Source organism: Pantherophis guttatus, chromosome 16, assembly GCF_059756535.1.
Source record: "Pantherophis guttatus breed Tessera chromosome 16, ASM5975653v1, whole genome shotgun sequence".
Classification (NCBI taxonomy): Eukaryota; Metazoa; Chordata; class Lepidosauria; order Squamata; family Colubridae; genus Pantherophis; species Pantherophis guttatus.
Genome location: NC_142078.1, coordinates 9,296,772 through 9,308,913, shown reverse-complemented (window position 1 = coordinate 9,308,913; position 12,142 = coordinate 9,296,772). Strand labels below are relative to the sequence as shown.

At 46.6% G+C, this 12,142-nt stretch overlaps 1 protein-coding gene across 4 annotated transcripts in view; it reads right to left on the bottom strand.

Moving 5' to 3' along the window:
* AKNA (AT-hook transcription factor) overlaps positions 1 to 12,142 on the bottom strand; it is a 60,446-nt gene that overhangs the window by 5,208 nt on the left and 43,096 nt on the right. For 3 of the 4 annotated variants that reach the window (XM_034424618.3, XM_087880019.1, XM_087880020.1), the window contains 5 exons: positions 10,984 to 11,091; positions 9,028 to 9,162; positions 6,678 to 6,782; positions 5,051 to 5,228; positions 2,479 to 2,992 (listed from right to left, as the gene is read on the bottom strand). In XM_034424618.3, coding sequence (XP_034280509.2) covers positions 2,701 to 2,992; positions 5,051 to 5,228; positions 6,678 to 6,782; positions 9,028 to 9,162; positions 10,984 to 11,091 — 818 coding nt within the window. In that variant the 3' untranslated portion in view covers positions 2,479 to 2,700. Of the gene's footprint in view, positions 1 to 2,478; positions 2,993 to 5,050; positions 5,229 to 6,677; positions 6,783 to 9,027; positions 9,163 to 10,983; positions 11,092 to 12,142 lie in introns of those variants that run through there. The other variant, XM_034424622.2, reaches the window with a different exon arrangement.

Below are 12,142 nucleotides of genomic sequence, written 5' to 3'. Positions count from 1 at the left end.
ATGGATGGATGGAAGGGAAGGTGGGAGGGAGGAAGGATGGATGGAAGGTTGGAGGGAGGAAGGATGGATGGAAGGTTGGAGGGAACGAAGGAACCAATGTTTGAGCAAATACACAAAACAGCTGAGCCAAGACCATAGATTACCCATCAAATTTCCCATCAATTAATTAACTGTGCCCAAGGATCAACGATCAGATTCCTGGTTGGGAATCCGCTTGCTGCTTCTCAGCAGACATTTTACCCCAGAGTTCCAACACTGGAGAATCAACACAGCCCCATTCGTTGGACGCTCCCCGTATCAGAGTCCACACCGCATCCGAAATATCAAGAAACAGAATTAGTGGCATGGCTTTCAAGCAATTTTAAAATTGGCACCTCAGGACTCTCTGATGCAACAGCTGATTTTTAACATACATATATAGCATCCCAATGGCGAGTACTGCCTTCACACAACCCGTTTCACTCAGAACAGGCCCAGACACAAACACAGGCAGTCCTTGACTTACGACCATGGCCCGACGTTTCTGTCATTAAGCGAGACATCGTTGAAGTGAGTTTTGACTCCTTTTGACGACACTTCCTCGCCGCAACTGTTAAGTGACTAAGTGGTCGTTAAGCGAATCTGGCTTCCCCTTCGGCTTTGCCGGTCCGGAGGTCACAAAAAGGGATCAGGTGACACCCCCCCCACCCCCACGCGGAGGGCGCTGCGACCGTCGTAAATATGAACCAGCTGCCAAGCATCTTGAATTTTTGATTGCGTGAACCTGGGGCTGCTAGAAACGTCGTTAAGTGGGAAAACGCAAACAGCAGCGGGTTTCACATTTTGTTACCACCGGTTCGCCCACTGCGCGCCTTCCCTGCATGTGCTTTGCTCCCACGTGTGCCTTCCGCGTATGCACCCTGCCTCAAAAACGATCTTAAATAAGACGGAATGGAGCCGGGGTGGATTTTCCGCTACCAGTTCATCTGAACCGGCTGAATCCCAGCTCTGAACGCAAGTCCCTTTGTTCCGTGCCCTCGTTAACTTCGAACGGTCACTAAACGGGCTGTTGTAATTCGAGGAACACCTGTAAAGGGATGTTTTCTTTCGAATACACAAACCTCTTAGCAAATCCAGCACTATCTGTTTTTTTTTTCTTTTCCAATTCCTTTTGAGGCACAAAGTTCGTGCAAACACACCTATCCATTTGGGCACGTGACTGTATGATTCAGCTTGTATTTTGAACAATTCAACCCCCCCCCCAAAAAAAAATCTCATCGCACACATATTCTTCAAATGTTTTAAAAAAAATAGTAAAGTGCTACTGGATTAAGCTTTCGGCTCTTTGGGGGGGGGGGGGTCCCTGGAAGAAGCCCTAACAGCAACCTTCAGCTGATGGATGGCTCGTTGATGCTGAAGAAACACTTGAAAAGTTCCGAGAGTTAAGGCAAAGACTTAAGGAGGGTGTGCTGGCTGAGGAATTCTGGGAGTTGAAGTCCACAAGTCTTAATTAAGGTGGTCAAGGTCGGATGCCCCTGACTTAAGGTGGATGGATGGATCAACTCCATTGGAAGAACGCTCCATGCTGGAAGATGGGAGATCCAAGGCCGTTGGCCAAAGTTATAGTACAAACGTTTCAAGGAGAATATTGGTAGCTCAGGGTTGAAAGGAGGGGGTCCTTGGTGCTCTCAAGAGCTGGGTTGTTTTCTCACAGACGTTTCATGATCCAACTAGGTAACATCATCAGTGCAAGGAGGGGTAAGGTGGGAGGAGGAGGAGGAGGAGGGGGAATGGGAAGGAGGAGGGGGAGGAGGACTGCGGGGTCCTTGGTGCTCTCTGAGCTTGCTTGCCTTCTTGTAGATGTTTCATGATCCAATTAGGTAGCATCATCAGTGCGAGGAGGAGTGGGGTGGGAGGAGGAGGGGAGGAGGATGAGGAGAAGGAGAAGGAGGAGAAGGAGATGGAGGAGACGGGGAGGAAGAGGCCTGTGGGATTCTTGGTGCTCTCTCAGCTTGGTTGCCCTTGTTGCAGATGTTTCATTACCCAACTGCTGAAACTCTGATGATGTTACCTAATGGGTAATGAAACGTCTGCGAGAAAACAACCAAGCTCGGAGACCCTCAAGGACCCCCTCAAAGCAAACCTTCCTTAGAATATATTCGAAGAAGGCAGGCATCTCGTTTCTTCCGTTCCTCACCTTGCTAGCTGAACCTTGCCTCTTGTGCCTAAGCTGCCTATTACTATTATTATTACGGTATTATTATTATTAACATTATTAATAGCAAGATCCCTGAGAGGAAGCTACAAAGCCCACGTCAAAGTGGCTTTCCAAAATAGCAAAAGTCATCCCAATCGTTCGAAGAAGGGAGAAAAATAAAGGAAGCACTGTTGCAAGAGGCTTACTTTCCCCCAAACGCCGAGGATACGCTATGCTCCCCAGCCAATGAGGAGGTTGCAAGCATTGTTCTTTGGCACACAAAACCCAACAAAACGTGTGGCCGGAGTCCAAACGAGCAAGCGACTCGGTCCGTTTAATTGGTCCCCCGTTCCGTCTAGGAAAATGGCTCTCCAACCTTGGCAACTTTTAAGACTTGTGGACTTCAACTCCCAGAATTCCTCAGCGAGCAAAGTTGAGGAATTCTGGGAGTCGAAGTCCACAAGTGTTTTAAAGTTGCCATGGTTGGAGAGCTCTGGCTTTCTCCTCTTTTAGGTCCATTCCGATCAGAAGAGACAGGATGTTCTGGGATTCCTTGCTTTCCTTAAGGCCCAACTTAGAGATTTGTTCATCTGTTCGGTGGTGAACTTCATATCTTTAGCAGCTTCCACGGCCCGGTTTAAAGTCCAGTTCAAGTCTTCCAAACTGGTGGCGGGGAGGAAGGTCCTGGAGCAGCAGTGATATTCCCGGAGACGATGCCGTGAGGTTTTCCACTCCGTGGCTTGCTGTCTGCTGGAATCATAAGCTGGAAGAGCTACCGAAGAAGAGATCGAGGTAGGGACGGGAGGTGGAGAATAGCTGTCCGGAAGAAAAGAGGGGGAAAGAAATCGAGAAGTTCAAAGAATCATCACGGCAGATGCCCGCACCTGGCTAACCTTGGCTGATCTTCGAAAAGTTAAGCAGACGGTTCGATGCTTGCGAAGAAGGCACAGAAGAGGCTGTACTTCCTGAGAACGCTCAGGAAGATAAATCTATCTCAGCAGCTACTTCTGTCCTATTATCGCAGCACCATTGAGAGTGTCCTGACATCAGGGGTGGGTTCAACTTACCTTTACTACTGGTTCGCAATGGGATCGCATACGCAGAAGCTTCTGCGCGTGCGGAGATTGCTGATGACAACATCCGGGGTGTGGGAAGGACCTCCCGCTGGATTTACAACCGGTTCTTGCGAACCAGTCCAAACCGGGAGCAACCCACCACTGCCTGGCATATGACATTCTTGCATGGGATGGGAGCAGCTCTGCAGCCGACATAAAAGCTCTACAGAGAATCATTAAAACTGCCCAGAATATCATTGGACTCCAGCTACCAGCCCTGGACGACATCTTCGAATCTCGCTGTTTGAGAAAGTTGCATAACGTTCTCAGAGACTCTTCCCATCCTGCTTACAATCTTTTTGGACTGTTGCCTTCTGGCAGAAGATACAGAACCATTAAAACTCGGATTGCACGTTGTCTGAATAGTTTTTATCCCAGAGCTATAATTGCACTCAACAATGAACTAAAGGGCCGCCATCGGTGAGCTGTTGGACAGCATGACTTGGTCTGTTGTGTGGATGTTTGGGTGGTTCAGGGGTGGGGAATTTGTGGTAGGTGTGTGTGTGTGTGTGTGTGTTTGGGGATTGTTATGTGTGTTGGACCTGGTCTTTGGCTGTTCAGTGAATTTCGTTGTATGGGTATACCGTGTATATGCGTACAATGACAATAAAGTTATAATAAATGAGAGATGAGCGTGGCTTCCAGCTAAGTCGAACAAGCCAGCTAATGTTCTGTTGTTGCCAAGATCAACTTCATCAAGCAGACTTTAGCTTTAATTTAATTTTAATGTAATTTAATTTATCGCATTTATATGCCGCTCAACTCCCAAGGGACTCTTTAAAGGGGAATCTTTGTAGCTCGGGGTTGACATGAAGTTGGGGGGGGGGGGGTCCTTGGTGCTCTCTGAGCTTGGTGGCTTTCTTCCAAATGTATCATCATCCTGATCTCTAGCATGGATGATGTTACAGTACTTAGTTTGGGTAATGAAATGTTTGCAAGGAAACAGCAAAGCTTAGAGAGCACCAAGTTTCCCGCAGTTGTTGTCGTCTTCTTCTTCTTCTTCTTCTTCTTCTTCTTCTTCTTCTTCTTCTTCTTCTTCTTCTTCTTCTTCTTCTTCTTCTTCTTCTTCTTCCTCCTCCTCCTCCTCCTCCTCCTCCTCCTCCTCCTCCTCCTCCCCCCCCCTCCTCCTCCTCCTCCTCCTCCCACCACCACCACAAACTCTATTCCTTCTAGCATTGATGATGTTACCGAATTTGGTAATGAAACATTTGCAAGAAAACCACTAAGCTCAGAGAGCACCAAGGATCCCACAGCCCTCTTCCTCCCTCCACCCCTCTGCAAACCCCACTCCCTTCTAGTATTGATGATGATACCTAGTTGGGTAATGAAATGTTTACAAGAAAACAACAAAGCTCAGAGAGCACCAAGGATCCCAGAGTCCTCTTCCTCCTCCTCTGCAAACCCTACTGCCTCCTTTTCTTCTTCCTTCTTCTTATCCTTTCTTCTTCCCCTCCTCCATCTCCTCCTCCTCTTCCATGTCTATCTCCTCTTCCTCCTCCTCCCCCCCTGCAAACTCAACTCGCTTCTAGCACTGATGATGTTACCTAGTTGGGTAATAAAACATTGGCAAGAAACCAACAAAGCTCAGAGAGCACCAAGGATCCTTTTGCTCCTCTTCCTCCCGCACTGCAAACCCCACTCTCTTCTAGCACTGATGATGTTACCAAGTTGGGTAAGGAAACGTTCTGCAAGAAAACCGCCAAGCTCGGAGAGCGCCAAGGACGCCTCAAATAAACGGGTGCTACTCCATCATACTTACATGATGGATGAGACAGGGTATTGTGCCAAGGGAATAGCTGGGATGTAATTTACTGAGGTAGCTGCAGATGGCACCGCCAAGTACCAGAGGCCTGCCTGTTTCGGTTGCTGGTGTTGGTTCAACTTTGGTTGCATTCTGGAACTTTCTTCTGGAATGTTCTCCTTGTGATCTCCTGCTCCTGAGGTGGTCAAGAAAATAAAATATTTATCAGTCACCTTGGGCCCATTTTTTTAAAAAAATCTCCTTTAAATATACTTGGCAGGGGGGAAGTAATCTCGGGCACCACACAGTACAGGTGGTTCTCGAGTCACGACCACGACTGAGCCCGAAATTTATGTCGCTAAGTGAAACATTTGCTTAAAGTGAGTTAAGCGGCCCCATTTTACGACTTGCCTTGCCACAGATGTTAAGTGAATCCTTGCATTTGTTCAGTCAGTCACACTGGTTGTGTGGTGAATCTGGCTTCCCCCCACCCTTTTTTAATTTTTTAATTTGATTTATATACCGTCCTTGTCCGGAGACTCAGGGCACCTTACAGTGCGTTAAGCAATAGCCTTCATCCTTTTGTATATTTATACAAAGTCAGCTTATTGCCCTCACAAACTGGGTCCTCATTTCACCTACCTTAGAAAGGATGGAAGGCTGAGTCAACCTTGAGCCTGGCGAGATTCGAACTTACAGTAATTGCAGACAGCTGGTGTTAATCACAATGCTATTAGTCTGCTGAGCCACCAGGCCCTTGACTTGGCTTATCAAAAGGTCGCAAAAGGGGACCGTCATAAATATGGGTCAGTTGCCAAGCGTCCGAATTTGGATCACCTGACCGTGGGGAACGCTGCAACGGTCGTTAAGTGTGCAAAACTTAAGTCGTAAGTCACTCTATAACTTTGAACAGTCACTAAATGAAATTGTTGTAAGTGGAAGACTACCTATATAAGAGACCCATCTTGAATTCGCCCCTCAAAGCTTCTTCTGAAGGCAACACTGCCAGCCAAAGTGTGTCAATCGCTTGGGGGACAAAATACTTGCGGCTGGGAGCATAAAGACAACTTCAGTCAGAACCGAAGAAGCTTCTTGGGCGAGTAGAGAAACGTCTTCAAGGAAAACAAAACAAAACAAAGAAAGCCCAGTTGCCTTTTTGAAAAAGCTCCTTCGGGACAAACATAAAGAGAATTTCCTTCTTTGGATGCGAAAATGAGATGTAGACCACGGAATAGGGATGAGAAAATGAGAAGAAAAATACCCCACCTTGATAAAAAGAGAGGGAACATTTTAAGGAAGAAGGTAACTATTAATGAACTGGACAGACAGGAACTTTTAAGAGCGGTGCAGTGGCCTTAGAGGAAGAGATCTCGCCTCACAATCAGGAGGCTGTGAGTTCGATCCTAAGTAGCGGCAGAGATTTCTCTCTCTCTGGGCGCAACGAGAATATATCTGTTGAATATAACTCCGCATTGGCGACAAGAAAAGCATCTGGCCAGGAAACACTCAGCTCCATTCAGTTGCCCAGACTCTACCTCGATGTACGGAATTACGGGGTCATTATAAGACAAAATCAAAAACCAGAGAGGAATTTTTAAACTGGTTAGGGCTGAGCCCGTCTTGAACCCTCAGACATTTGTCTCACCAGCTATGTCTTTCTTCCTGGAGTTTGAAGAATCCTTACACGAGGGACACACCCATCCTTCGGTAGCTCTTTGCTTAGAAGGTCTGGATCCATCCCTAGGGGAACCTTAAAAAAAAAAAAAGAAAGACAATGGGAGGTGAAAATTCCGGTTACAGTGAAAATAGGCGACAATGTCAAACTGGCTGACGTGGAAATAGAAGCTTTTACAAGGCCTCGTTTCTGATGCTTTGGTTAGAAAATATAATAAGCACAAAGGGTTCCTGCATCTTCTGAAAGGCATTTTGTAAAATGCACCTCTCGTGATGTTTTGCAAGCTTGGATTATTTGCAGGTCAGTGTTGGGATTCAATTTTTTTTTTGCTACCGGTTCTGTAGGCGTGGCTTGGTGGGTGTGGTAGGGAAAGGATACTGTAAAATCCCCATTCCCTCCCCACTCCAGGGGAAGGATACTGTAAAATCCCCATTCCCTCACTATTCCATGGGAAGGATACTGTAAAATCCCCATTCCCTCACTATTCCATGGGAAGGATACTGTAAAATCCCCATTCGCTCCCCACTCCAGGGAAAGGATACTGTAAAATCTCTATTCCCTCCCCACTCCAGGGGAAGGATACTGTAAAATCCCCATTACCACCCCACTCCAGGGGAAGGGAAGAATACTGCAAAATCTCCATTTACATCCCACTCCAGGGGAAGGATACTGTAAAATCCCCATTCCCTCCCCACTCCAGGGGAAGGATACTGTAAAATCCCCATTCCCTCCCCACTCCAGGGGAAGGTTACTCTAAAATCCCCATTCCCTCCCCACTCCAGGGGACGGTTATTGCAAAATCCCCATTTCCTCCCCACTCCAGGGGAAGGATACTCTAAAATCCCCATTCCCTCCCCACTCCAGGGGACGGTTATTGCAAAATCCCCATTTCCTCCCAATCAGCTGGGACTCGGGAGGCAGAGACTAGATGGGGGCAGGGCCAGTCAGAGGTGGTATTTACCGGTTCTCCGAACTACTCAAAATTTCCGCTACCAGTTCTCCAGAACTGGTCAGAATCTCCTGAATACCAGCTCTGTTGCAGGTGCTCCAGCAGGCAGGGCTGTCTTAACAACTGGACCTGATGGGTACTTGCCTGTGGGCCCCACAAGCATAGGGGCCCCACACTAATTTGTGTATGTTAACCCTTCAATGCACCTTGTATCATATCAATACAACAACTTTATGGCTTCCTGAGTATTATGTGGTTTTCAAGCCTTGTGTATTGTTCAAATGTTTATCATGTTGATTAGTTGTTGCTGCACAGCGTGTTTTTAATGTTTCAACCCCGATTTTGTTGGAAGTGCCAATAAAATAAATATATGTTTAATTTTATCGACCATGTACATTTTTATTCCTGTGAGTAGTTGTCGTAGGGGGTCCTAGTACACTGCTTTGCCTGGGGGGCCCATAATGCTCTTAAGACTGTCCTACCAGCAGCGAGTATGCTGAGACTTGTAGGTTGATGGAGGAAAAGAAAAGAAAAGAAAAGAAAAGAAAGAAAGAAAGAAAGAAAGAAAGAAAGAAAGAAAGAAAGAAAGAGGGAGGAAACAAACTAAGAAGGAAGGGTGAAGGAAGGATGGAAGGAACGAACAAAACAAACAAATAAACAAACAAAGAAACTAAGAAGGCAGGTAGGGAGGCAGGAAGAAAAAGAAAGAAAGAAAAGAAAAAAAGAAAGAAAGAAAGAAAGAAAGAAAGAAAGAAAGAAAGAAAGAAAGAAAGCAGGCAGACAGAAAAGAAAGAAAGAAAGAAAGAGGGAGGGAGGGAGGGAGGGAGGAAACAAGGAAGGAAGAAGTGAAGGAAGATGGAAGGAATGAACAAAAGAAAGAAAGAAAGAAACAAAAAAAACTAAGAAACTAAGAAGGCAGGCAGGAAGAAAAAGAAAGGAAGGAAGGAAGGAAGGAAGGAAGGAAAGAGGCAGACAGGCAGGAAGAAAAGAAAGAGGGGGGGGAGAGGAAGTTAGGAAAAAAGAAAAAAATTCAAAAGTAAAAACTAAGGAGAGGTCCTGATTTTTAAACAGGAATTCAGCAATAAATCCAGTTAATGTTTAACCAATCATTTGTCTATCCTTGCCTGCGTTATCACCACAAAGGTGATGGAGGGGCAGAGCACGGAGCTGGTTGAAACTTGATTCCTCACCTGCAAACAGGTTTTCACATTTCTCTGGAATTGCCCGGTTGTGCAAAGTGTGAAAAAAAAAAAGGCTATAAGTCACTTTCTTTCAGTGCCGTTATACTTCGAACGGTCCCTACACAAATGATTAGTTAAGTCGAGGGCTGCCTGGATCACAGAGGGGCGATCCACACGAACGGTTGGTTACCTTTGGTTTCCTTTTCCTCCAAGAGACCAGCAGAGTCTTCTCCATGTTGCAACTGGACACTCTGGTGACCGAGTGGAGAGGTTTGGAGCCTCTTGGGATCTTGAGACTCCGGAGTGGAAATAGGATACTGTGTCCCTAAGAAAACAAATACAAAGAATCCAACAGGTGCTGATAAAATTATAGAATACAGAACAACAGAGATGGAAGGGACCTTGGAGGTCTTCTAGTCCAAAACTTGAGCAGGAGATCCTATCCTATTCCTGGTTGTCCAGGCTCTGAGGGGCTGCCACAGAAAGGAGGTGGTCAAGCTATTCTCCAAAGCACCCGAAGGCCAGACAAGGAATCATGGATGGAAACTGATCAAGGAGAGATTCAACCTGGAAATAAGGAGGAATTTTCTGACCATAGCCTGGATGACTAATACCACTCTATAAAGCCTTAGTAAGACTACACCTAGAATACGGCATCGAGTTTTGGTCACCAAACTATAAAAAAGATGTTGAGACTCTAGAACAGGTGTCAGCAACCTGTGGCTCCGGAGCTGCATGGGCCCTCTGCTGTGGCTCCCTGTCGGGTGATCCCACCACAGGCTGGCTCTGACCCTCGTCCTCCCCTCCCAGTCACTCCTCGCCTGGCCTGAGAAGGTAAGGGCAACGGCAGGGGGATGGAGAAGAACCCGGGGCAGAAACAGAGAAATACAAAGAGGGGGGGAGGGGGGGGAGAGAGAGAGAGAGAGAGAGAGAGAGAGAGAGAGAGAGAGAGAGAGAGAGAGAGAGATGTCAAAAGGATTTTGTGGTTCCCGGTGTTTTTTAACAACAGGTTCTCTACCTTAATGACCGGCTGGGTGGGCGTGGCTAAGGGGGTCATGTGACTGGTAGAAGTGAATGACGTCGAGTTGGCCACGCCCACCCAGGTTTTGTGGCTCACGGTGTTTTCTTTTCTGTGGGAAACTGGTCCAAATGGCCCTTTGAGTGTTTAAGGTTGCAGACCCCTGCTCTAGAAAGAGTGCAGAGAAGAGCAACAAAGACGATTAAGGGACTGGAGGCTAAAACATACGATGAACAGTTGCAGGAACTGGGCATGACTAGTCTAGTGAAGAGAAGGACCAAGGGAGACAGGATAGCAGTCTTCTAATATTTGAGGGGCCACAGAGAGGAGGAAGGGGGTCAAGCTATTTTCCAAAGCACCCAAATGCCAGACAAGGAATAATGGATGGAAACTGATCAACTTGGAAATAAGGATAATTTTTCTGGCAGTGAGAGCAATCTACCCATGGAACAGAAGTTGCCTTCGGAAGTTGTGGGAGCTTCATCACTGGAAGCTTTCAAGAAGAGACTGGACTGCCATCTGTCAGAAATGGTGTAGGGTCTCCTGCTTGGGCGGGGGGTTGGACTAGATGACCTACAAGGTTCCCTTCCAACTCTGTTAATCTGTAATCTAATCTGTAATCATCCCATTTCTGCCTAGCCTGTATTACAGGAGAAGGCAACTTCCTGTAAGGAATGAAAGGATATCTGTAATTAGGTGAAGGCAATTCTTTTACTCCCTTTTTAAAATTTGTATCCTTCCAACTCCCAAATGCAAACTTCGAAAGGAATGGTAAAAAGGGAATTTTGCTTATCTTTCTTTACTGATCTAACTTTATTTTTATTTATTTTATTTTATTAATCATATTTCTATGTTGCCCACTCTCCGAGGACTCTGGGCGGCTTACAACTATCGACAGTATACTAAATAGCATATTGCCCCCAACAATCTGGGTCCTCATTTTACCCACCTCGGAAGGATGGAAGGCTGAGTCAACCTTGAGCCGGTGAGATTTGATCCGCTGATCTGCTGAACTAGCAGTCAGCTGAAGTAGCTGCAGTACTGCACTCTAACCACTGCGCCACCTCGGCTCTTTTCAGTGGTCTATGTTAAGTTTTCACAAGGGTGGCTTCGAGATGATGTCCTCACCTGTGTAAGGTCCCTGGACGATGCGTTGTTTTGAAGGTCTGACCCTGGAAGTTGCGTGGGGTTTTCCGTTCTGCAACTTTGACGGTGCATCGTCCGACTCGGAAGGATCTAGGAACAAAGCAAGGAAAAAGACAATCCTCAGATTTTGATATGGGAGGTCCTACGTTATCTCCGGGGTTCAAAGAACATTGGGGAGCATTAACTGAGCTGTGGAAGGGCATACAATTGCCGGTTTTGACAATTGGCTCGATCGAACCAAAATATTTAATATCGCTAGCACTGATGATGTTCGGGTAATAAAATGTCACAACCAAGTTCAGAGAGCACCAAGGACCATACAGCCCTCCTCCTCCTCCTCCTCCTCCTCCTCCTCCCCCCTCACTGCAAGCCCAACTCCCTTCTAGCACTGATGATGTCACCTAATTGGGTAATGAAATGTCTGCAAGAAAACCACCAAGCTCTGAGAATATCAAGGACCCCACAGTTCTCTTCCTCATCCTTCTCTTCCTCTTCCTCCTTCCCCTCCTCCTCCTCCTTCCTGTAAACCCAACTCCCTTCTAAGCACTGATGATGTCACCTAACTGGGTAATGAAACGTCTGCAAGAAAACAACCAAGCTCAAGAGAGCATCAAGGACCCCACAGTCCTCCTTCTCCTTCTCCTCCAACCCATTCCCTTCTAGCACTGATTATGTTACCTAATTGGGTAATGAAACGTCTGCAAGAAGACAACCAAGCTCAGAGAGCACTAAGGACCCCATAGTCCTCCTCCTCCTCCTTTTCTTCTTCCTTCTTCTTATCCTTCCTTCTTCCCGTCCTCCCTCCTCCATCTTCTCCTCCTCCTCCTCCATGTCTATCTTCTCCTTCTCTTCCTCCTCCACCTCCTCCTCCATGCAAGCCCTCTTCTTCTTCTTCTTATCCTTTCTTCTTCCCCTCCTCCCTCCTCCATCTTCTCCTCCTCCTTCATGTCTATCTTCTCCTTCTTTTTCTCTTCCTCCTCCTTCCTGTAAACCAAGCTCCCTTCTAAGCACTGATGATGACACCTAATTGGGTAATGAGACGTCTGCAAGAAAACAACCAGGCTCAGAGAGCACCAAGGACCTCTCAAAATATTTAAAACAGGCAACACAACCTGTTTAGACATTGTTCTCTTTGCTTAAA